This window comes from Calliphora vicina, chromosome 4 (assembly GCF_958450345.1).
Source record: "Calliphora vicina chromosome 4, idCalVici1.1, whole genome shotgun sequence".
Lineage (NCBI taxonomy): Eukaryota > Metazoa > Arthropoda > Insecta > Diptera > Calliphoridae > Calliphora > Calliphora vicina.
The window spans coordinates 29,257,652-29,282,259 of record NC_088783.1 but is presented as its reverse complement, the minus strand read 5'-3'; the positions used below and the strand labels follow the sequence as shown (position 1 = coordinate 29,282,259).

At 28.3% G+C, this 24,608-nt stretch overlaps 1 protein-coding gene across 4 annotated transcripts in view; it reads left to right on the top strand.

Moving 5' to 3' along the window:
- sdk (sidekick cell adhesion molecule) overlaps positions 1 to 24,608 on the top strand; it is a 339,884-nt gene that overhangs the window by 306,926 nt on the left and 8,350 nt on the right. For 2 of the 4 annotated variants that reach the window (XM_065510391.1, XM_065510389.1), the window contains exons 6-9: positions 14,403 to 14,522; positions 17,564 to 17,719; positions 20,798 to 21,226; positions 24,118 to 24,315. In XM_065510391.1, the coding sequence (XP_065366463.1) occupies positions 14,403 to 14,522; positions 17,564 to 17,719; positions 20,798 to 21,226; positions 24,118 to 24,315 (903 nt within the window). The remainder of the gene's footprint in view (positions 1 to 14,402; positions 14,523 to 17,563; positions 17,720 to 20,797; positions 21,227 to 24,117; positions 24,316 to 24,608) is intronic. The other 2 variants (XM_065510392.1, XM_065510390.1) reach the window with 1 other exon arrangement.

Below are 24,608 nucleotides of genomic sequence, written 5' to 3'. Positions count from 1 at the left end.
TAATACAGAAGTAACTACAGTACATAGTAAGTAAGATTGTGTATTACGAATAGCTTGTTTTATAACCGCTCTCATTTTACACCAACATAACCATATTGATATTGGCCACTTTTAACACTATTCTCTTTCCCCGACACACGCATGGACGCACACTCAGGCATACATACATACACACATATATAAAAGCTTTGTCGTTTTGGTTTATCCTTGTATTGTGTAACGTCCTGTTAATGTAAATCTCTTGGATTATTTAGGCTTTTCACTTGTTATGTTTCTCTCATTAATATTTTCATCATCCGCATCATGATTCCTTTATAGGACTAATAATGAATATGTGTGTGGTCTCTGTTACGAGGTCGGGCGAACAAATATTTAAATTTTGTTTAACAGGTCATCCCATGTTTCCATCATATGAAAAGATTTCAATCTCCAATCTCCACATCTAGAGTATCCAAAACCGAAAACCGGTCAACCGGTTTTTTTCACCTTTGTAGACTCCACCGGTTTCGGTTTTTTTAACTTTTCGGTTTTTTGACAATCCGGTTTTTGTAAGACGGTTAACCGGTTTTAATTAAATATATTTTCTAAAGCTCATTCAAACATATTTATGAAAAACTTTAATACCATTTTCAAAATTATTGATTTATTTTATAGAAAATTATAGCATTTAACAATATTTCGTAAAATACATATATAAAATAATTGCATTAAGCGTTCACAAATAAAAATAAATTTAAGGAGGGCTTTTTCATATTAAATAAAAGACAAAAAACCGAAACCGTTTAACCGATTTTTATAAAAGACAATAATCAAAACCGGCTTTTTCAAAAACACTTTGGCCTTATTTCAAAAACACTTGGTCTCATTTCAACCTGCAATTTTGGATTTATATAGGCCTCATTTCAATCTGCAATCGTGGATTTATTTGGGCATAATTTCAATCTGCAATCAATAATTTATATAGACCCTATTTCAATCTGAATATCTGGATTTATTTAGGCTTCATTTCAATCGGCAATCGTGGATTTATATAGCCCTCATTTCAATCTGCATATCTGGATTTATTTAGGCCTCTTTTCAATCTGCAATTTTGGATTTATATATACCTAATTTCAATCTGCATATCTGGATTTATTTAGACCTCATTTCAATCTGCAATTTTGGATTTATATAGGACTTATTTCGATCTCTAATTGTGAATTTATTTATATAGGCTACATTCTAATTTCCAAACATGGATTTACATAGACCTATTTCAATATGAAATCGTGGATTTATATGAGCCGCATTTTAATATCCAATCATGGATTTACAATATATAATTTTCGATTTATATAGGCCTCATTTCAATCTGCAATCGTCGATTTATATAGGTCTATTTTGGATATAATTTTGGATTTATATAAACCTCATTTCAATCTGCAGTTGTGACAAATCTGGTTGCAGCAAACTAATTAAAAAGACTTTTCGAGGGTCCTCGTAATATATGTATATGAGTATCCTTATGTATATTTGTGTGTAAATATCAACACAGTTTACAAGTAAGAAATATCATCGTTATAGTCAAATATTCATACATACATCCCAGTATGCAAAATGATTCGAAGTTGTCTAGAAAATTAATCACTTTTTCGTTAATTTTCATCGAGATAGAAGACAATATAGTGTTGGTTTTAAAAATTATTCTTCATTTCCATAAAATATTAAAATACGATATATGAGTACTTAAAATGGAGATTGTATAGATCATCATAATAAATCAATATTTTCGATTTCAATTCGAAATAAGTTCGATAAAAAGTGCGGACTCGAAATCCTGCATACTGGGATATTTACACAGATCCATACCTACATATGTAGTTTATATATTGTAACAATATCCATCATAGAACAACAGTAAATATTACACTACCAGCCCACAAGCATAAAATTAAAAATATTTATTGTAATATAAAAAAAGGACCAGTCTGGTTTGGTCCCTGTAAGACAACCAAATCCTCATTAAATGCGTATGAATTGTTTTAAAAAGCAAACGCACACAGAACATACAACAGAGCAAACTACAATTACAAATAGTGAAATGAATCATAAACAATTGTATGGCAGAAATAATAAAAACCAACAAGTGCAGAAAATGTATTTAAAATACTACACGTAGCTGTACGTATAACCGCAAATGAAAGTTGTTAAATGCGAAATGTAGGTAAACAATTGTTATGCAAATTTAATTTCCATGGGAAAAAACAACACTAACAAACGCACACACACAGACACACAAAAGAGAGAGAAATGTTGAAGAGTGAAAAAAGGACTTTTAATGTTAATTTTCCTTTTGCCATCATGTTAATTTTTTCCTTGCCTTTTTCTTTTTGTTGGTCTTTTTGTACAACATCATTGTGTGCGTGTTTATGTATGTAATGTTGAGTGAAAATTGTGGTTTTCCATAAATTTCGACATTTAGGTTCTTTTAAGAAGGAATGAATGTTAAATTAAAAAAAATCACTTAATTTTGAAATTCAAGCTATTTTAAACAGACCTATGTTTAAAACTACAGATCCAACATAATCCTAAAAATAATCTGAATATTACAGCTCAATTCTATGAATACATTGAGAGGGGAGCCAAATGAAAATAATAAATTTCCAAGTATTTGACAAGTAGTCAATGTATCTCTTATAGACAGTAATTTTCTATAATTAAAGATCACATGAATGTGCCCTTTGTAATGCATAAAGAAGTCAATTGGTTACTTTATACATCGCAGGTAATCTGGTGTGAGGTCGATTGGCACTTTAGTGTCTCTAAGCAATCTAAACTGTAATCATTTTAAACTTTTTTTACAGCTCTTTAGAAAGTAGTTAATTTAAACACCAGAAGTAATCTATTGGAGAGTCAATTGTCACTTTTGGCATTTTCTTTTCTGGCACAAATTGTTGCTTCTAAATATACTTTTTGCTTCCATTCTATTTCTTTAACACAAACGAATTTCAAAACCATAACAAGAAAAGTTGTTTAAAAAAGTGGTGCCTTTACCCTTTAATATATTTTCGGGATTTTAAGAACACAAAGAAGGGTAAAAGGCTGAATACAGGCATCTTTTATGCCAGAAATTTGCATTTGCAATCTGTAAATTTATATTTGAGAACTACACGCAAAGAAGAAATATAGTTGTGCATGTTTACTGTAACCATTTTAATATTGTTAGAAGTTTTTTAACAATATTATAGTCACAGTGACCATAATATGGTTAATTTACGATTCACATGATTGTATCAACCATATATAAGTAAGCATGTATATCTTTGTGACAACCATATTTATGATGAAGGACTTACCATATTATGTTGATCTCGACTTATGGATATCATAATCTGAGAAAAAAATTATTCATCATACATATGGTTGTCACAAACATATACTTGTTTACTGTAACCAAATATACTATATGGTTGATACAATCATGTGAATCGTAAATTAACCATATAATGGTTACCACAATTATGTAAATAGTTACTGTGACTATAATATTGTTAAATATCTTTTAACAATATTGAAATGAATGAACAGATTTTTTTTAATATTTATCGGGAATGGAAATAAGGAACCCTAGTATAACAGTTTAATCTATAAAAATATTTCTGTATAACAGTTTTTTTCTTTATAAAATGTTCTGTATAGAAGTTTTTGTATAGAACATTTTTCGTATTTTTCAATATTTATTTTTATATTTACAACTCTATGGAGTCTACCCTATACCAATTGTTTGTGTCTTAAGTGCATTGTTTAAATGTTTTAAAAATATGACATATTAAATGAATACTACTACTATATAGAGTAAAATAACAAAAACAAAATTAATTCATGCTCAACACGCAAAAATGAATTACAACGAGAAAGGCGAAAAAAGTTAAAGAAACCCACAAAGAACAAATGATTGTTTTAAGCAATGAAGTATTCATATATAGTACAAGGAGTCAAGTCTACCTACAAAATTATATACCACTTTTAAGGCAGTTTTATTTACATTTACATTAACACATTCATTTATTACTGCCATACTTAAAAAAAAGCAAAAAAAAATACTTAAATAGGCCAGTAATTTGTTGGTCAGGAGAAGCGAAAAAAAATATTACAAATTTCCCAATTATTTACAACAATCGTTTGTTTGGTCTCTACATATCCCCGCCTACCCTGCAGTAAATTAATAAGCAAATATGTTGGTTGTTTCAGTTTTTTTTGGTATTCGTTATTGTTTTTATTATTAATTTTCATATTGTTATGAAATGAAATTATAATAATAAAATTTATATTTAACCTCTGACTGTTGACCAATCAATTTATATAAAATTTAATTTATGAAATTTGTTTAATACTCCCAAAAGGCGTCATTATAACAGGGACATAGGTTGTTGTAAATTATACAAAGTGCTTAGCAGTTAATCGAATGGCCAAAGTTCGTTAAGAAATTATGTTTTATACAGAAAATATGTTTATCCTTACATCCACATAATTCGAAAAGAAAATCATTAAAATTAGTAATTCGAAAATAGTTCCATTCGAATTGAATTACAAAATATAGCCCCTGGATAAAATATTTAACCGATTTCATATAAATAATTTTTAATATTTTCCCTAAGATCATTATTGAAAACCTTTTCACATATAAAACTTTCCACGCTACATGTTGCTCATATTTTTGTTATTTTTGATGCAAATACCACAACTCAATATAATGCGTAGATTGTTCGTGGTAGATGGTATTCGGAAAAAAATATGCATGGGATTGTGGTGCGTTTGAAAGTGCAATTCATAATGCAGACTTCTCCTGCTCATTAAACAACGTATGTATGTGTACCGGTGGGATAAAAACAATTCATCATAAACCGATAGTGTTTAATTAATGAATAAATTTCAATATACATGTATGTAATAAATATTGGTAATATATATGTAGACATTTATGTAATTTACAATACATATTGTCACCGAAAATAAAAAAGGTCGTAACTACCCAGCAAATTACTAAACAACTAACTTTTCAATCACTAATTCATACCGTCTGCATTACTTAGAGGTAGATTGGTAATGGCTGACATATAATCTGATATATAAAGAGCGATATGGTCCAATAAATAATTATTTTTTTAATCACGTTAGCTTTTAAAAATATACCAGATATTATCTTTTCTAAATCATGCATTTACAACTGTTATTTCGGTCAAAATGGTCACGGAAAAAAAAATACGTGAAAAATAATTAAAGGTTTAAAAAAATTCCAATATGGACTTTCAAAAAAATAGCAAACGATTTGAAAGTTAAATGCCATTAAACAGTATGAGGAAGACTTGAACATTAAAAGAAAACCTGAATTAGGAAGAAACAAAGATCTAAAAGATATTGGCAAGGCAAAATATATAAGTAGAAGAACTCTTTCGAAGATCACCTAACACTTCTATCAGAAAATCAGCTTGTAAAGTTAAATGCTCTGATTTTTTTGTGCGCAGAGCCAAAGCTAATGCTGACTGGGTTGAAGTCGTATAAAGTTCAGGAAGTTCCAGATCGCATTGAGGTAAAGAACTTCCAAGCAAAAGAACGAGCGAAAAAATTGCATCTAAAACACATGAAATTCTTAAAAAGAGAGTTTTAATTTGCCGTCATAAAATAAAACTCATGCTAATAAAAAATGTATTTGAAGAAAATGAAAAAAACCCAGGAAAAAAAGATATTAGTTCCACAACTAGTACTGGTTATTATTTGGCATTGAGATCAATGATTTTTGTTTGAAATTGTAACCTAAAGAACTGGTTCTAAATAAGAGTAGCGGAGCTAACACATGTTATTTACAACGGGTCTGGAACCAGTTCTTTAATCAATGACTATTATTTGAAACTGTCACCCTCGAAACTAGTTCTATGGAAGCTTTACGAAGCAAACACACATTCTTAGAAACAGTTCCAGAACTAGTTCTTCTTTTAGAGATTTTTGTTTGAAATTAGTTCCCAGTGTCAAGTAATTTTTATTGATTCTATGGTTAATTTAGAGAATTAGCCTTTGAGGACTTATATTTTCCGAGTATATTGTTGAATAATAAACGTAAAAATTAAAAATTCTTAAAAAGAGAGTTTTAATTTGCCGTCATAAAATAAAACTCATTTGAGGAGTTTTATTTTTCCCGTCAGAAAATAAAACTGATTACGTTTATTTTCTTCTTTTTTCCAGTATATTTCTTTATTGAAAAACAAGTAAGAGAGCTATATTCGGCTGTGCCGAATCTTATATACCCTTCACCAAATTATACTTCAAAATACAAATTTTAAATATTTTTAGGTAAACAAAATTAATTTTATTTTTCCAGTTGTTTTTCTTTTTATTTTTTGGAAAAAAAATTTTTTCCAATTGTTATTTAAAATTTTTTTTTTTTTAAATTTTAATTTTTTTTGGAATTTTAAAAAATTTTTTTTACTTTTTAAATTTTTTTTACTTTTTAAATTTTTTTTTTTGGTGACAAAAAAAATTCGGGTTAAAAAATATTTTTTCCGATTTTGACCCATTGTAGGTCCAACTTACTATAGTCTTATATACGTCGTTGCAAAGGTCTTTGAAATATATATCATTAGATATACATATTGTCTATTTTAATAGGTATAGGTCTCTGTTAACTCTAACATGGAGATTTTGTTAGTTTAAATTTTCTGGATAACCGTTATTTACGGTCTCTAATTTGAAGTGATTAACAAATCATTTAAATGTATGGATAATCATCTCGATTTTTATTTGATTAGAGCTTAATCACGGTTGAGATGATTAACTCTGCAAATGTGAACATTCTATTAGTCTTTTTTTATTGCATTCTATAAATGTGTTTTAGTAAATTTTAAACCATGAAAATAAACATTGAAATTTGGTAAAAGTTAATGTTTTTGAAAACTGAAATTTGGGAATATTGTTTTAAAAAAGTTTCTATTGTATTCACTCAATGTATATATTTCTCATTTAAACAGTTCTTTCTTTATATGTAAAACATTGAAATGTTAGTTACGTTATTTTGACTTTTATCTGACCATATGTTAAATATATTTAAGGGTATTTAAATTTGTAACAACAACTAAAAGCAGTAATAACAGCAACAATTAAGCGCATTTATGTCATGTTATTACCAATAATATTTTAAGAATTTCACCGACATTTTATTTATTATGTTTTTATTAAATTTTCTTTGTTGAAATTAATTACAAATGTTGCGTTTTATTTTTTTGTTTTTGGTTTCGTCCTAACAACAACATTATTTTGTGTTTCAATTTATTTTCTTCCTTTTTTTTTTGTTTTTCCCCCTAACGAAGTCTTAAGTATGTGCGTTCACATTATTACCAGTCATGGTGAATCAGTGTAACAGGGTTCGTGCTACTGTTTCATGAAAGAAAAATATTTTTATGTAATAATAACTACACGTGATTGTTACAACTGAGTAGTGTAGGGCATAAGTAGCGTTTTGTAATGCAGCACATTGAATCGCAAAGATTTATTACGTATTAAATACGTATCATGGAGTGTAGGGGGAAAAAATAAGTACTTAATAATTTTGTTTTTCTAATTTAATATTTTGATATAAATTTTTTTAGAATCTTGTAGAAACTAATTATTAGATTAAGGAATTGAAATAGAATTTTGTACATATTTAAACTCAGAAAAGTCTTCAAAATATTAATATAAATATTTTGATATTTTGAGTTTGTAATAAACTTTAAAACAAACATAATAATTTATTTACAAATTCATATTTACTAAAATTTAAAGTACTTATATGGATTTATTATTATTATTTTTTTGTTACACACATGTTTGCATAAAATTAAACCCGATTATAAGCTGCAGAAGAAAGATGACTTTTATAACATGACAAATGCATGTCACTACAAATGTTAACTTATTTATAAGAAATTCCCAGAATATTTTGTTTTCTAAACCCATTTAAGGATTAAATAAAATAACCACATGACATATAGATTTAAGATGTTAAAGACATTTAAAAAAAAAAAAACACAATATTACAGAAAGTACTTCAACTTAAAATAACACGAAGAAAATAATGTGACATCTAACTACAACAAAAATATATATTTATCTTAAAGTTACATATAAAATATGTTGTATATATGTATATACAAAAAGTGTATCTGCAAAATTTATAGATATTCATACAAAAATATTTTGGCCCAAAAAAAACAGGAGAAGAAAATAATAAATTTACGTCTTTAAGACAACATTTCTTTAGCATATTTTAGTTTTGCCGACAAAATAAAATAAAAAATAACGCACTAGCAAAAAACTGAAAAATGTAACGACAATTGTGAACAACAATTCAGTTTTTTGGGGAAAAAATATATTGCAAAAAGACAAATAGTATTGTATTGTTAGGGAAAATACAAAGCAAAGATATATATGAATACATACGTATATAAATATAAAATATCCTTAAGCAAAAACAAAAAAATTACAATATGCATTTATTTATAAAGCAGCAGCTGAAAATAAAAGCTTTAAAGCAACCATCTTTGAAAATGTTCATATTAAATAAATCTGCAAGAGGAATAAGCTGGAAAAAACCTAACAAATGTTCAAGTTAAGAAAAGGAGATTACATTTTTGGCCAAACACAAAGAAAAATATCACCTACATTTTCAGTATAAATAAGTTGTATACAATGTTTCCATTGTAAATTAATTGTATAGTGACATTGAACAAATATTTGAGGACAGAAAGAAGAAGAATAACAATTTTCGAATTATTATACCCTTCACCATGAGTGGCAAGGGTATATACATATTAGTTTGTTATTCCGTTTGTAATTTCTACATTTTTCATTTGCGACCCCTCAAAGTATATATATTCTGGATTGTTATAGATGATGGCGGAGTCGATATAGCTATGTCCGTCTGTATATTGAAATCAAATTTCCGTAGCCCCCAAATATCATACATACATGACTCATACGTCAATATATCGAGAATTCTTCCGGCTCGGTTGCTACAAAATCGGCCCACAAATGGCTGAGATATAAGGACAAAACCGGGACAACCTCAATTTTTGTCCCATTTCTGATCTATATCTGGATTACTAAGTCATTAATATAGACAATACGGATATCTAATGATAGATATGTATTTCAAAGTCCATTGCAACGATTTATATAAGGCTATAGTAATTTGTACCTACAATGGGTCAAAATCGGGAAAAATATTTTTTAACTCAAATTTTTTTTTTCATGAAAAAAAAATTATTTGTCATAAATTTTTTTTTAAAAAATTTAAAAAAAAAAATTGGAAAAAACTTTATCAAAAAAATTAAAAAAAAATGTTCCAAAACATTTAAAAAAAATTAAATTTTGTCAACCTAAAAATATTTAAAAAATATTCGGCACAGCCGAATATAGCTCTCTTACTTGTTTTTTTAAAGTTCATAGATTTTTAATATGGGATAAAAACATATTAAAAATGAAATAACCCAGGAAAAAATGTATTAGTTCCAGAACCAAATCTAGAATGCATGCTGGTACTCGTTCTTATTTGGCATTGGAAACAATGAACTTTGTTTGAAATTGTCACCTAAATAAGAGTTGCGGTGCTAGCACACATTTGATCCAGAATCTAGAACTAGTTTTTTAATCAATGATTTTAGTTTGAAACTGTTACCCTCGAAACTAGTTCTACGAAAGCTTTACGAAGCAAACACACACTTTTGGGAACAGTTCGAGAACTAGTTCTTCCGTCAGGGATTTTTATTTGAAATTAGTTCCCAGTTTCAAGGAGTTTGTTTGTTTTTATGGTTAATTAGAATTAGCCTTTTCCGAGTATATGGTTGAATTCATTCAGTTTTCCAAAAAGTGGTTCCGGAACTAATAAGTGTTCTAAATAACAAGTCTAGAACCAATTCCTTCAAAACACTGCAGAAGTCTTTAAGAATCACAGTAGCTTTCCACAGAACAGGTTCCAAGAATGTCATTAAATAATCTATAATAGTTCTGATTGCACTCGTTCTAGAACTAGTTCTTTCTTAGGACGAATCATTAAATGTATGTTGTTATATACATATGTTCATAGAATTTCGTTTTGGAAATTATAAAATTCGTTTAAGCTATAAGTTTTATAAAAACATGTTGCAAATATCTGTGGAAATTCTTTAAATTCCAATACAAAACCATAGTATATTTAAATCTTAATGATCCATATAAAGTTTGTGCAAATTTGAGGTTGTGAAGTAAACTGGCTGACAAAAGATGAAATGGAACGCTTAAGACACAAAGTAACGTTTTTAAATTGAACTATATTTAATTTAACTACACCAAAAGTTAATTAGATATCACAATGTCTCAAATTTTAGAAAATTTCAAGTTTTGATGGTAAACTTTATTTTGAAAATTGATCGACTGGCTTATATTTTTTTTAGTTATTTAACATATATGTGGTCTTTGTAATGGAAAGATAAATTAATTAGTTACTTTATACATCCCAATAATCTAACTTGAAGTCAATTGTCACTTTAGTGTCTCTAGGTAATCTAGAGTGTAGTCACTTTTAACTTTTTTTTGTACTGCACTTTAGAGCCAAGAGTTACTAAAATTAACCAAATCTGTGAATCAGCACAGCTGAATATAACACTATTACTTGTTTGATCTGACAATGTTCAATTTGTATCGTAATGAAGATCACGAAGGAGCAATTTTTATTATATTTCCAAATGTCACAATAAATCAACATTATATTTTCGCTTGGAAACAGTTTACATCTGTTAACAATTTTAAAGTAGTATAACAATTTTTGTTAAATATGTTTCATGTTGCTTGCTACTTTTTTTGTGTCCTTTTCGTATTGTTGTTTGCGTGTTGTTGTGTATTTAATGTGTAACACTTATACAGAGTCATGGCATGCGATTAGTAAAGGATTTTCCACAAAAAGAATAAGAAAATTGAGGCAGCAACGACAACAACAAAAAAAGAAATTGCTGCTACAAGAAACTAAACTGTTGGTTTGATGTTACAAAAAAAAAGTTTATATGCAACATTTTACCAAAATGAATTTGAGTAAGTGTAAAAGGTGTGTGTATATGTGCGTGTTGTATGCATTGGTTTGGTTATTAAAGGGTGTTGTTAATGTGGCAAAAGTTACTGCAGAATATGTGTGGACAAGTTAAAAGTTTGTTGTTCTTTAATATATATATATTTTTTGTTCACTCTCTGTCCTTTTATACATGTAAAGGTTTAAAGTAATGAAATATATATGTATTTACTTCCTGTGTAAACATGAACTCATAGACATATGTATGTACTTTAGGATGGCCCCGTTTATACGGAGGAAAAAAAGTGTCAATGTTCCCAACTAAAATTAAAATTTAGTTTCTCTGAGAATACTATTACTCAAAATGTTGCTCCTGGAGTCTGATCTATATCAAATTATAAAAAGGTATTTTTTCAAGGATTTTTTTAAATTTTCGTGTACGTTCAAAGTTATTCAAACTTTTGTAGTTTTTGACAAAAATTTTAACTTTTTTTTTTAATTTTGACACAGAATTATTTAAAATATTTACTATAAATTGAATGTATTAAACTTATATTTCAGTTGGAAACATCCAAAACATTTATTTGGGGCTACCCTTATGTACCTAGATATGTAATTCATATTGTTCATGTGTGTTCATATTTACTTCCATACAAAAACTCACATATGAATGTTCTATAAACTATGTACATAAACTTCTTATAGTTTTTTCAGTTTTTTTTTTTGTAAAATACTCTTATAAAGTTCAAATAAAAGTTTAAAAGCTTTCTTCTCTACTTAACTCACAATGGTGATGATGAGGATCATTTTCTATAAAGTACATGAGGTTGAAAAAGGACGTTTAAGTATTAAAACAACAGCAGTTAGCAAACAAGTAAACAAACAAACAACAACAAAAAAGGAAACGAAAGGAAAGAAAAGGAAGTCATTGATAAAAGTTGCATTTGTTGTCTTTTTTGTTAAGTGTTGACATTATGTGTGCTATGTCTACACGTATGAAGAAAAGTGTTATGAGTTAAAATATTAATATGTAATGTACATTCTATTCTCATTATGCTATGGGTTTTTGTTTAATATTATGAATGTGTTTGCTTCCTTTTTTTTAATTAAAATTTAAAATAATTTTTTTATGTGTGCTTAACTCTTAGATTTTAAATTTTAAAGTTTGTATAAAACAAAAAAGATTTGTGGAATTTTTAAATAGGAGTGTAAAATAATAATTGGTTGATTCACAAGGTCTCCTATCATGTCATATTGTCCTAATATTTCACAATGGTTTGAAAATGTTGTTATTGGCTTTCAAGCTAAAAATTTCCAAAAATAATACTACTTTATTTATTGTGTTATTGTAACCAACCAGCAGATACCTGCGCCAAAAGCCTAAGAGTCGGTTAAGCCGAGTCGTGAAATATTAGGCCATTATGACAATATGACATGAGATGATTTCGTATTATTATTAAAATTTTCTAAACAAATCCGTTTAAAGTTAAACAAATCTTGCTTTAGTTTTAGTGAAAACATCTCAATAGTGCATGGAATGCCAATATTTAATTATATGTCAAAATCCAAAAAAAAATTCTTAGGAAATTTGTATTTGTATTTTAACAAAAAAAATAAGAACATAATTAATTAAATTCTAAAAAAAAAAGAAAATAAACTAAAACCTATTTAATAATATAATACTATCAAAACAATGGAAACTTAGGTTTCATTTATACAAAAATTTTTTGTTCCACTCATAGTATATTTTATGACATAAATTGGACCCATACCTTGCCCTGAAAAACAGCCCCACACCATAATATTGCCACCGCAAAACTTGACTGTCTTATTTGTGTACTTGGGGAACAGTGTCTTTCCCTTTGCCAGTTTAACAAATGTTCTCCCATCACTGCCACTTATATAGTATTTGAATACATCCAAAAAGAGAACAGTATTCCATTTCTGTCTCGAACAGTTTAAATGTTCTTTGGCAAATTATATACGAGCAGTACGGTTTTTTAGAAATAAGAGTTTTTTTCGCGGGGTGAAGCAACCAAGAATTACCTCATAACAGTTAGAGAACTAATTTCCAAATTTAGATTATTGGTGACCTTCCCCAAATTTCTTAAACGCTATTGCTATTAAATTGTTTACTAGGGTTGCGGTTCGAATACGAATTATTCGAATAATCGAGGAAAAAATTTATTTTTTTTTCAATTTAGAATAAAAAATTGGTCGATCAATAATTGTCGATTAATCGTATAATACTCGAATAAATATATTTTCAATTTAAAATTAGTAATATAAGACTATTAGTTTATAATGCTATTCCATTGTTTTAATGCTATTTTGTTAAAAACGGCTCTACATTCATTTTCCAATCGAGTTAGGATTAACAAAACATTATAAAACTTAACTTAAAAACGAAAATCTTCTGACTTCTAAAGACCTAGGAAAGGTTAAAGCTTCAGCAATAGAGTAATAAGGTTTCTCATGTAAACGCTTAAATGCCCTGTAAACTGTGCAATCTGTGCATTTTTACGCTCTCGCAAATGAACTGTCAAAAAATGTATGGCAATTCGTTTGCACAACTCCGATAAGTTTGGGCGACAATTTAGTCTCAATTTAGAATTTAAATTTATACAATTTGTAAAACTTTTTTTAAAGCTTTTGTTGAATTTATTTTTTTAAATTATTCGAATAATATTTTTTACGCCTTATTCATTCAAATAATCAAAAAAAAATTAAAAATGAATCTATCACTCGAATAATAAAATTTAATGTTTTTCAAAACTTAAACGAATGAGTATTGTAACTTACTGTATATTTGTATTTTTTTATAATCGATAAACATCAGCTTAAAATTTAATTAATTGTTGTAATTTAAAGATCATGTTAATGAAAACTTTACAAATATTCGTAAAAGCAAAATATAAAAGAATAATTTTTAGTTTTATTTTAAATGTAAGCCCAAAACAACTTATATATAAAGGTTATAATGATATTACCCAAAAACCACAAACAACTTTATATAATATACTGCCAGTTGCTCTATGTCTAAACACTAAATTTTTTTAAATATTTTCGAATGAATTTTACACATTTTTTATTTCACTTTTTTGGACATAGTGGAACTGGGAGATTGTTTTAGTTAGTAGAAAATGTTTCAATGTAGAATTTATATTTTTGTACCCCCTTTTCTCTACTAACATTTAACATAATTGGCTTCGGGAACTGTTTTTTTCATTTTCTACTACACCTTCTATTATTTGTTTCCAAACACCATTTTTAACATTTTAAAACTTCACTAAACATTGTTTTGACCTTTTTTTAACATGTTAATTTTTTTTATATTTTTAAATCTCTTTAGCTTCAGCGCCGGTTTTAGAACAGCCACCACAAAATGTAACTGCTTTAGATGGCAAAGATGCTACCATTTCATGCCGTGCTATTGGTGCACCAAATCCAAATATCACTTGGATTTATAACGGTAAGTGTGTTTCAAATGAATATTTACATATACATATGTATTGCTGTGACTCAAATTTATTCTTATCGGTAATGATAAGTAAAATCAGATACACTTTTCTTTTAGTGTCTTTAAATTCGAGAATTTATAGATTTGTATATATTTTCTAGGCGAAAAACATTTTTGAGGAAAGCTCTTTATTTCTTGATTTATTTTAAGCTGCATTATTTGTCATTACCTAATAAAGGCAGTTGGAGACAAATCAGGAACATTGAATGCGTATAATTCCGTTTTTAGTGTATTTAGAGTAAAATTTTTCGTTTGTTGGCCAATTTACTTACGATTTTCGTCAGATCCAATTCTTAATTTCATGGCGAATACCTTATTTTTTATCCTTTAGCATGAGTGATAAGGGTATATTTAAGTTAGTCATTCCAGTTGTAATTTCTATATTTTTATTCTACATTTTATATGGATATCAACTGAAAGGTATTTCAAACAATGTATATAACGCATTAGAAATTCAGACCGAAAATAGTTAAATTTCTTTCCGATCAGATTAGCTATTATATATTCATGACACAAAATGTTTATCTAAAATATCTATAATAATAGCCACATACCCTTTATATGTATACATGCGACCCCACAAAGTATATGTATTCTGGGTCGATATAGCCATGTCCGTCTGTATGTTGAAATCAACTGATTCATACATCAATATATCGGGAATTCTCCTGGCTCGGTTGCTATTTAAAATCGAGACAATCGGCCCATAAATGGCAGAGATATAAGGACCAGGATAACATAGATTTTTAATATATTTTTTATCTTTGTATATCTGGATTACTAAGTCATTAATATCGACAATATTGATATCCAATAATAGATATTTTAAAGACCTTTGCAATGTCGTATATAAGGCCAAACTATGTCGGACCTACAATGGGTCAAAATTGGAAAAATTATTTTTTACCCCAATTGTTCACCAAAATAAATTTTTTTATTATAAAATTATTTTCACTAATAAATTAAAAAAAAAAATTTTAAATAAATTTTTGGTCCTTCCCATTGTGCCTTCAACTACAGACATACTTATACAGCTAAATCGTCTTAGAATTTTATAAAAAAACCCAGAATATAAATACTTTTGAGACCAATATTTCGCTGTGTTACAAACGGAATGACAAAATCAATATACCTTCGTCCTTTTGGAGGTTTTTGAAAATTACATACATATGTATACAAAATTTACATAAGTTTTTTGAAATTTTATGTTTGTATGGTTCAGAAATAATGATTTTCAGGAAATTTTACTAAAAACAAGTACAATACATTATCAAAAATGTGTATGTCATTCATTGCTAAGGTATTGTCATGAACAAGCTAAAATTTTACCATGTTACACACAACTTCTTGTTGTAATCGTTATAAAAAAAAATTAATTTGTACTTTTGTCAACCAAAAATATTACGCATGCAATTGTAATATTGTTATGTAGAGTTGTACATTATTAAAGCCGCTCATAGTTTTAAGGAAAGTTATCAAAAATACTTTTTTTATTTTTTATGGGAAACCAATGGGAGAAGTTTTCTCATCTCCGATTTGAACTAAATTTACCATAATTATTATGCATTGCAAGTGTTTATCAATCATAGACTTTTTGACTCAAGACCCTTTCAGGTCCAAAAATAAGACGTCTTTAAAATTGAAAAAATTAAAATGATTCCAAGTACAGTTTAGTGTACGTTTATTTGCATAATACAAATTGTTTTTATAAATGTTTTTAACTAATCTAATTAATTGTTTTTTAATATTACTATTTTTTCTATATCCTTGCTTAACATTGTTTGCCTGTGTTCCAACTACTACCACTACCACAACACTAACAAAAACAAAAACTCAACAAAAAATCCCGCAAAAAAACTGTTAAAAATTATGGTTTGAATTAATGCCAAAATAACACACACCCTCCAACAAACAACCATAAAAAATAATGCAAATCCAAAATTGGCCTTTAATGGATCACAATACCTACCTAAAACATACTAAATGACTGTGTGATATATGTTGGGTTCGCTGTTCGCGGCTTTAATTTGCAACAAAATGTTGTAATGTGCTTGTGGGTTGCATTTGTGTTGGTATATTTTTTTAATGGAAATGGACTACTAAATATATAAACTTAACGCGCTCAACAAAAACAAAAATAAAACTATAATTTAACGCCAAACATACATGCAACAATAACTAAACATACAATTGTGCAATGAATATTGTTGTGCACTTTGTGTAAATTATGGCAATGAATTGGCCATGTCGCGTAATATTAACCACAAATCGCAATGGCAACATCTTTAATGACTACATCGCTTGATATTGCTTGAATTGCAACAACATCAAACACCTCCAACTGTAATTTTTGCAAATTATCCTGTTACTGTTTGTTTGTTGTATGTTTGGAAAACGATATTTTGCATGTTGTTGTTCATTCATGTTGTTGGCGGTATTTTGCGCTGATGCTGGAAACAAAATGTCTCACTAAACTAACCAACGAACCGGAATTACAATGTTTGGTTTATGTCCCTACAACAAATACAACAACTATTGCCTATTGCGATAAAATACAACAAAAAAAACACACACACACACATTGACACACATGTCGTCATTGTAATCGTCATCACCATTGGATGGCTTTCATATCGCCAACATCATCATAACACTGTGAATGTTACGGGTACTTGATATCAACAACAATAACTACACTAACAACATCATTAACAATGGTGGATACAAACAACAATTGCAACAACAACAACAATAAAATTGACTATGTGCAAAATGTTGCCAACTTTACACATTTAAATATTGCACCATCCCTAAATTTTCATGCCACTTCGCACTTTACCAACATTTCTATGAATGACGACACAATGTGTTGGTTGTTGCCACAAAATACTCTCCACAAACTCCATCGCCACCAACTCCACCACCACCAACCTACCACTACTACTGCTACGACCATCATCATGATCATCCGTCGACAATTACAATTAAAACAGAAACACAACTTGTTGAGATTTCGAGTCGTGTACAAATACTGGAATCTGGAGATTTATTAATATCAAACGTACGCGAATCTGATGCTGGTCTTTACACTTGTGTTCGTTCAAATGAAGCCGGCACTGTTAATGGTGAAGCTTATTTGGGTGTTTTGGGTAAGTACATTTACTGCCATTTTCATTTATGTATGTAGTTTAAACAGATACAGATATACTCATACATACATAGATACATTTTCATAAATATATATACATGTTTGCACTCGTATGTATGCATGTACTTATGAGTGCTTATTTGAGCTGTTGAGCATGCAAATTTGCAAGTTTATGTGAAAAATTATTTTGCACATGCATATTTTGTTTTTATGTTTTTTTTTAATACTTTAATGTTATAATAACAAAACGCAAATTATCATGATGTTTTTTGCAATTTAATTCACACTTTTTTACTAACATCAAGACATTTGAAAGAATTCGTTCGTTAAATATTTTATAAAATTCAAAAATTTTTACTACTTGCATTTTATATTGAAATGATTTACATTATAAAGTATGCAAAATATCCAACTTAGGTTTTTTTTCTCAACTTTAGAACTTGTTAATGAATATGTCAAAGGTTTATAAAACAAATTTTGTTTTATAAAACTTTAAAAATATTTTATGAATATTGGGGATACAAAATTTACTATAAATAAACAAATGGTAGATATAAATATCATTTAGAATGTGTATCAGTGCTCTTTTCTGAATTCCAGAAAAAGATTTAAAATATTAATTCACAGCGTTTTGTCAGACACAAAAATATGCCAGTCATATAAGGATTTAATCTTGGAATGAAAGTCGGTGATGAGTAAATTACTATATCCTAATGTTCTAATTATAGAGTCCTACCGAAACCACCAGGTTATAGGCCGAAATCGAACCGATCCTGATAAAAGTATTCAGTCTAAAAATATACCCAATTTTGAAAAATTTATCAAAATCTGAACAATTTTTAAGTCTTCAATTTTAGAGCATGTAACCGCCAAAGGAAATTTCGTCCAAAACTCTAAAATGTATAAATCCTCAAATAAGATTTTGTCGGATGTTCATTCCGTTGAGACTTTTGACAAGATTGACATTTTTTGTTTATTATAAAAGATCGTCCAAATTTCAAAATGTAAAATTTCCCAAAATATTTCCCGTTTAAAGAAAAATTCCTTGGTTAATATATCTTTATTTAATAAAGATTTTCTATATAAATGGCCTTCGGCCGGCACACAGTGGCGTGAGTGGTAATAAATCTGTATCTTCTAAACCACTAGTCCGATTGCAACATGATGTACGTACGTGTATCGTAGATGAGGACATATAAAATTTAATTTGTGATCACCCTGTTAGTATAAAATAAGAGATACAGGGTGTGAAAGACTACCATCCATAGAGAGAAAAAATTACTCAAAATAATGACATATGAATACGAGTGTTGTTTTTGTTTTCACATAGTTTGTCTATTAATACATTCCACCAGTTAGGTTTTTGACAAATGAGTTAGGTCTTTGAGAGGAGAGTTTTCCGAGCGTAAAGCGACTCATTTTGATCAGCAGCGACACGTTACTGACTGATAGTCTATATTTCGAATAGAAAAAATTTAGCAGTGTCAAAATATCATATGATTTAAAAAGATACTGGAATTTGGGCTACCCTTATGTATATACATTAAGGTAGGGGGTAATTCATGGTCTATGAATCATTCCAAGAAACTTTGCCAAAGACACCATAGCACAAAATGAATTTCGAGCTGCTGAATTTCATTATAAGAAAGTCGAATATTCGTCAATTTTCGCCAAAAAAGACGATAAAATAAAAAAAAAAAATAAAAAAACGAAACGAAACGAAACATTAGAGTCCAAACTAACTGAAATTGCTTTTCCAATGTATTCTTTTAAATTATTACTATAAGAATCAAACTGAAGCTTAATTAAAAACAATTGTATTTATTTTACAATTCCATTCAAACAAATGCATTTTTACGTTATAACTTTTAAAACTTTTCCAAGTCATACTTTTTTTTAATTAGTCGCATTAGTAAGACTTATACCTCTTATGTTGGTACATATTTTTGAATGTGTGTTGGCAACATTCTGCGTATTATAATAACTAATCTTGTCTCTAATCATTGTTGTCACATCTCTCTGCATGTGACAATTTTTAATTGTAGTTTTTAGCATATTATTTTTAAGTGATTTTCTGTGGTTGTTTTGCCATTGTTTTTCGGTGTCCTGCAAAAATTTTAATTGGATTTCAACCATGTGATTATGACATTTAATTTGCTTTTTGGCCGAATGGAATGAATGTATTATCCAAAAAAAACCAAAACTGTTAGTATTCACATTTCGTGATGATGATAGTAACAATAACCAAGATATTATATTTTTCTGTTGGCAACAAAAAAAAAATATAAAGCAATTTAGAAAACAACATTAGAAATTGTATAATTGGTATTTGCTTATACAAATTATGAAAAATAAGTTTCATTTTCAAAACTGGGTTACATCTGTATTTAACATTTTTAAAGTATATACACATATGTACATTAGGGGTATAACGACGATGTGATCAGTAGAGTACTGAAATTAGTAGTTTATTTCAATGTTATTTTAAAATGTCTTTGTACAAGGTTAATCATCCAAATATATATCCAAATGATTTATCAAATTATAAATCTTAGTTTTTCATTCTGAAATTTTAAAAAAAGTTACCACCCTAATGTACATACTGCAAAGTCTTTAAATTGAAATAATAAACTTATAGCAAACTGGAGTAAATGCTTTCCATCAAATACAATTTTAATTTTTTACTTTTAAAAGCTCTTAATATAAACATCTTAATTACTTAGTTCGTATTTTATTTAAAAAAAAAAATAAAATAAATTTTGTACAAATCATGAAAGCATCCAAATATATATGATATATTTTTATATGTAGTTTCGTTTTGTAAAACAAACCTATGATTCGATTTCCTATCACTGTATCACTGTCATCAATATGTTGGCTGCTGACAAACAACAAAATACAAATCTTTTTAAACATTTTTTTTAATTCCCTCAAAAGCCATATATCAAACTTCAACACATAACACTATACATATTACAAATCTGTGTTTTTTTTTCTATTGTCTATATTTTTATTACAATTTTTTTTGTTCTTTCTTCTGTTTTCCAAAAAAAAAAAATAAAAAACTGTATCAAAATAGTTCGCACACAAATCATACAGCCACCAGTTGACGCTACAGTGCTTTTGGGCCTAACCGCATCGCTGCAGTGTAAAGTCTCTAGTGATCCAACAGTACCATATAATATCGATTGGTATCGCGAAGGTCATCCTACAGCCATTAGTAATTCACAGCGCATTGGTGTACAATCCGATGGTACTTTAGAGATACAAGCTGTACGAGCTTCGGATGTTGGCACCTATTCATGTGTTGTAACCTCACCGGGTGGCAATGAAACGCGGTCTGCACGTTTGAGTGTCATTGAACTACCATTTCCACCAGCAAACGTAAAGGCAGCCCGTCAAGAGACACCCGAACAACGAGCCATAAATGTATCATGGACACCGGGTTTTGATGGCAACAGTCCAATCTCCAAGTTTATCATACAAAGGCGTGAAGTATCCGAATTAGGTAAGTAAAGTTTTTTTGGTTGTTTGCTCTTTTTATTTTAATATACATAATTGTCATGGTTGTTTGCATGAGCCTGTCTGTCTGTGACTGTGGTGTACTCGTATGTGAAAATTGTTACTCGTGGAAGAGTTGTTAAAGGAGTATTTTTTATTATGTCATCATTAGCCTTTTACTTTTGCTTTTAAAAGGATAATAAATATGTACTTACAACATAACTACATAGTTAAATTTTAATTATATTGTACATAGTTTATTTTTGTTTTAAATTTTAAACTTTCGTACTGTTAATATAGTAATAAGTACTTGGTATAATGTAATAAATTATTATCATTATGCTAATATTTCTGTTGTTATATGTATATTGTTGCAAGATAATAACATAAACTAAAAATAAACTATAAAAACTTAATTTCACATAAAAACTAGCTAACATTTTTGTTACCCAAATTTATGTCCATTTTAACATACAGTGGTAGACAATACAATAGAGGCTATTCCAAATAATCAATAAATAGGTAAAATTAAAAAAAAAATATTAAAATTGTTGTATTTTTTTAGTATTTCATTAATATTTTATGAATAAGACATTGTTATACTTTATAGAGTTATTTAAAAATTTAAATTTTTTTTAAATTTCTTAAATTCGTGAATAAAATCGAAAGCAAGGCGAATTTATTATAAGGTGAAGTCAGTTTTACAACATGTAATTTGTTTTTGTTTATGTGGTTTAAGCTGTAAAAGTTTGCCGGTTGTTTTTGTTACTTTTACGTTTGTTGTAGCATTCGCCGCAACAAACACAAGATAATTTGACAGCTCAAATATATAAACAAGTAAAGTAAACAATAATCAGCTGCGCTATTGACACCACCCGTTATATAAATTCGCCTTGATCGAGAGTTTATCGAAATTTAAAAAAATAAAAATGGAAATGGCCTTTTTGTGACTCAGGATTTTTTTGGATAGCTTGTTATACCCTTCACCATGAGTGGCAAGTTTGTCATTCTGTTTGTAATTTCTACATTTTTCATTTCCGACCCCATATTCTCGATCGTTATAGATAGTGAATCGATATAGCCATGTCCGCCTTAGCCCCCAAATAACTTACATACATGATTCATACATCAATATATTGGGAATTCTTTCGGCTCGGTTGGTATTTAAAATCGACAAAATTGGCACAGATATATGGAAAAAACCGGGACAAACTCGATTTTGGGCCTATTTTTTATCTATATCTGGATTACTAAGTCAATTATATAGACAATATGAATATCTAATTATAGATATTTCAAAGTCCATTGCAACGATGTATATAAGGCTATAGTAAGTTGGACATACAATGGTCAAAAATCAGGAAAAATATTTTTTAACCGGAATTTTTTTTTTTCATAAAAAAATTTATTTTCAAAAAAAAAAGATTTTTTAAAATATTTAGAAAAAACTGTTTTAAAAAACAATTTTGAAAAAAAAAAAATTTTAAAAACTAGTTTTAAAAAAAAATTAAATTTTGTTTACCTAAAAATATTTAAACAAATTTATTTTAAAATTTTCGGCACAGCCGAATATAAGTCTCATACTTGTTTTTCATTACTGTTTTATGCTAGAGTATCCAAAAAACTGCCGGTTTTCAGTTACCGTTTTGGATACAGTAGTTGATGCATCGAACCAATTAAAGATTAAATCGTCTCCTTTGAAAAATTTTGGAATTCTTATATAGTAATTACATCTGATAAGGCTTCCTTCGTGGTATAATTTGGAGTTCGTATTTTCAATATTCAATTTCCCATAAGTACTAGTACTTGGGGTTCTGTCTTTTTCCCTTCGGCCGTCTTACAAATGTTTTCTTATCACTGATTGAATTGTATTTGGATTCATCCGAAAAGAGAACTGTATTCCAATTCTGTCTCGACCAGTTATAATGATCTTTGGCAAACAACCAGTACGTCTTTTTTAGAAATTAGAAGTTTTGTCAGGGAGTAAATATATAATATTTTTTTGAAAACAGAAATTACGAAATTATAGTTTTAAAAAAAAGATTTCCATTGTATTGTCACTCACTGTATGTAAGTATGAATGTATGTTGTTTTCAAGAAAATCTGTTTAATTTACAACCAACAAATTACTAAAGTTGGAAAAGCAAAATTTTTATATTTATTTATTGTTTAGTTTCATTCACCAAACAATAGAAAACTATACAACAACAACAACAATTTATTAGAGCCTTAGTTTGTGTGCCTCTTTTTTAAAAACAACACAAAACAATAACAACTACAACATTTCTCACCAAAAATGATTTTGTTTTTTCTTTCTTTTTTCTCTCGTTTCGTTAAATTTTTGTTAAAATTTTGGTTTTACTGCAACTACAACAAAAATATATATGTATATAAAAACCAAACAAAAATGCACAACACATACTGCAAAACATTTTCATAATATCAACACCAACCAACCAAACAACCAACAACTTGGAACGGCTGCTTCTGGTTATTCAACTCTTTCTAAACTGACCCACAATATAAAAAAAATAAATAAAATCACTACTACTACTACAACAAATACTACCACCATCTTCATTCACTACCATGTTCTATGACCTTTCAAACGAAAAAAAAAATGTTAATCTATATTTTATTGTTTCAAATTTGATTGTCTTCCTTTAAACAACAAATTGTTTGTGCTTTTTGTTACAATATGCTTATGATTTATTATCCTGTTGTTCAATTAAAATTCACTTTTATTTCAATTCGTACTTCTGCACTCTTTATTGCATTAAATTGTTGTTAAATTTAATAAATTTCCCTGCCATGCTTTTATTGTTGGTTTACCTCCTGTCATCCCCTTTACCCAATTCCTATATTTACTTTGATTTTTAAATTCATTAACGTCATCAGAAAAATTCGTAGGTCCTGTACCAGACCCCTTACTTAATTGGATAACCGAGCTCAGTAATGTTTCGTCTGAACATCGTTGGATTTTATTGCGCAATTTGAAAGCAGCGACAGTGTATCAGTTTCGTGTAAGTGCTGTGAATCGAGTTGGTGAGGGTTCTCCGTCGGAACCAAGTAACATTGTGGAATTACCCCAAGAAGGTAAGTTTATTTTGTAAATTTTCATTATTATGTATATAATTTGATTTTGATTTAGCTTTTGTGCATTTATGTTTACAAGAATTTATTATTTAGTATCTTTATTTTTGATTTTTTAACTGATTAAAGTCAAATTACTTTGCTTTCGACTATGACTGAAACACCATTAGTACAAAAAAGTAAAATTTTGCATTTAAATCTGGTTTGTTACTATTTGAGAATATGGGGTTATTGCAGGATGTAAAGTCTATGTTGAATTTAACGGTTTGTTTTATATCAGACTACCTCGAGACTTG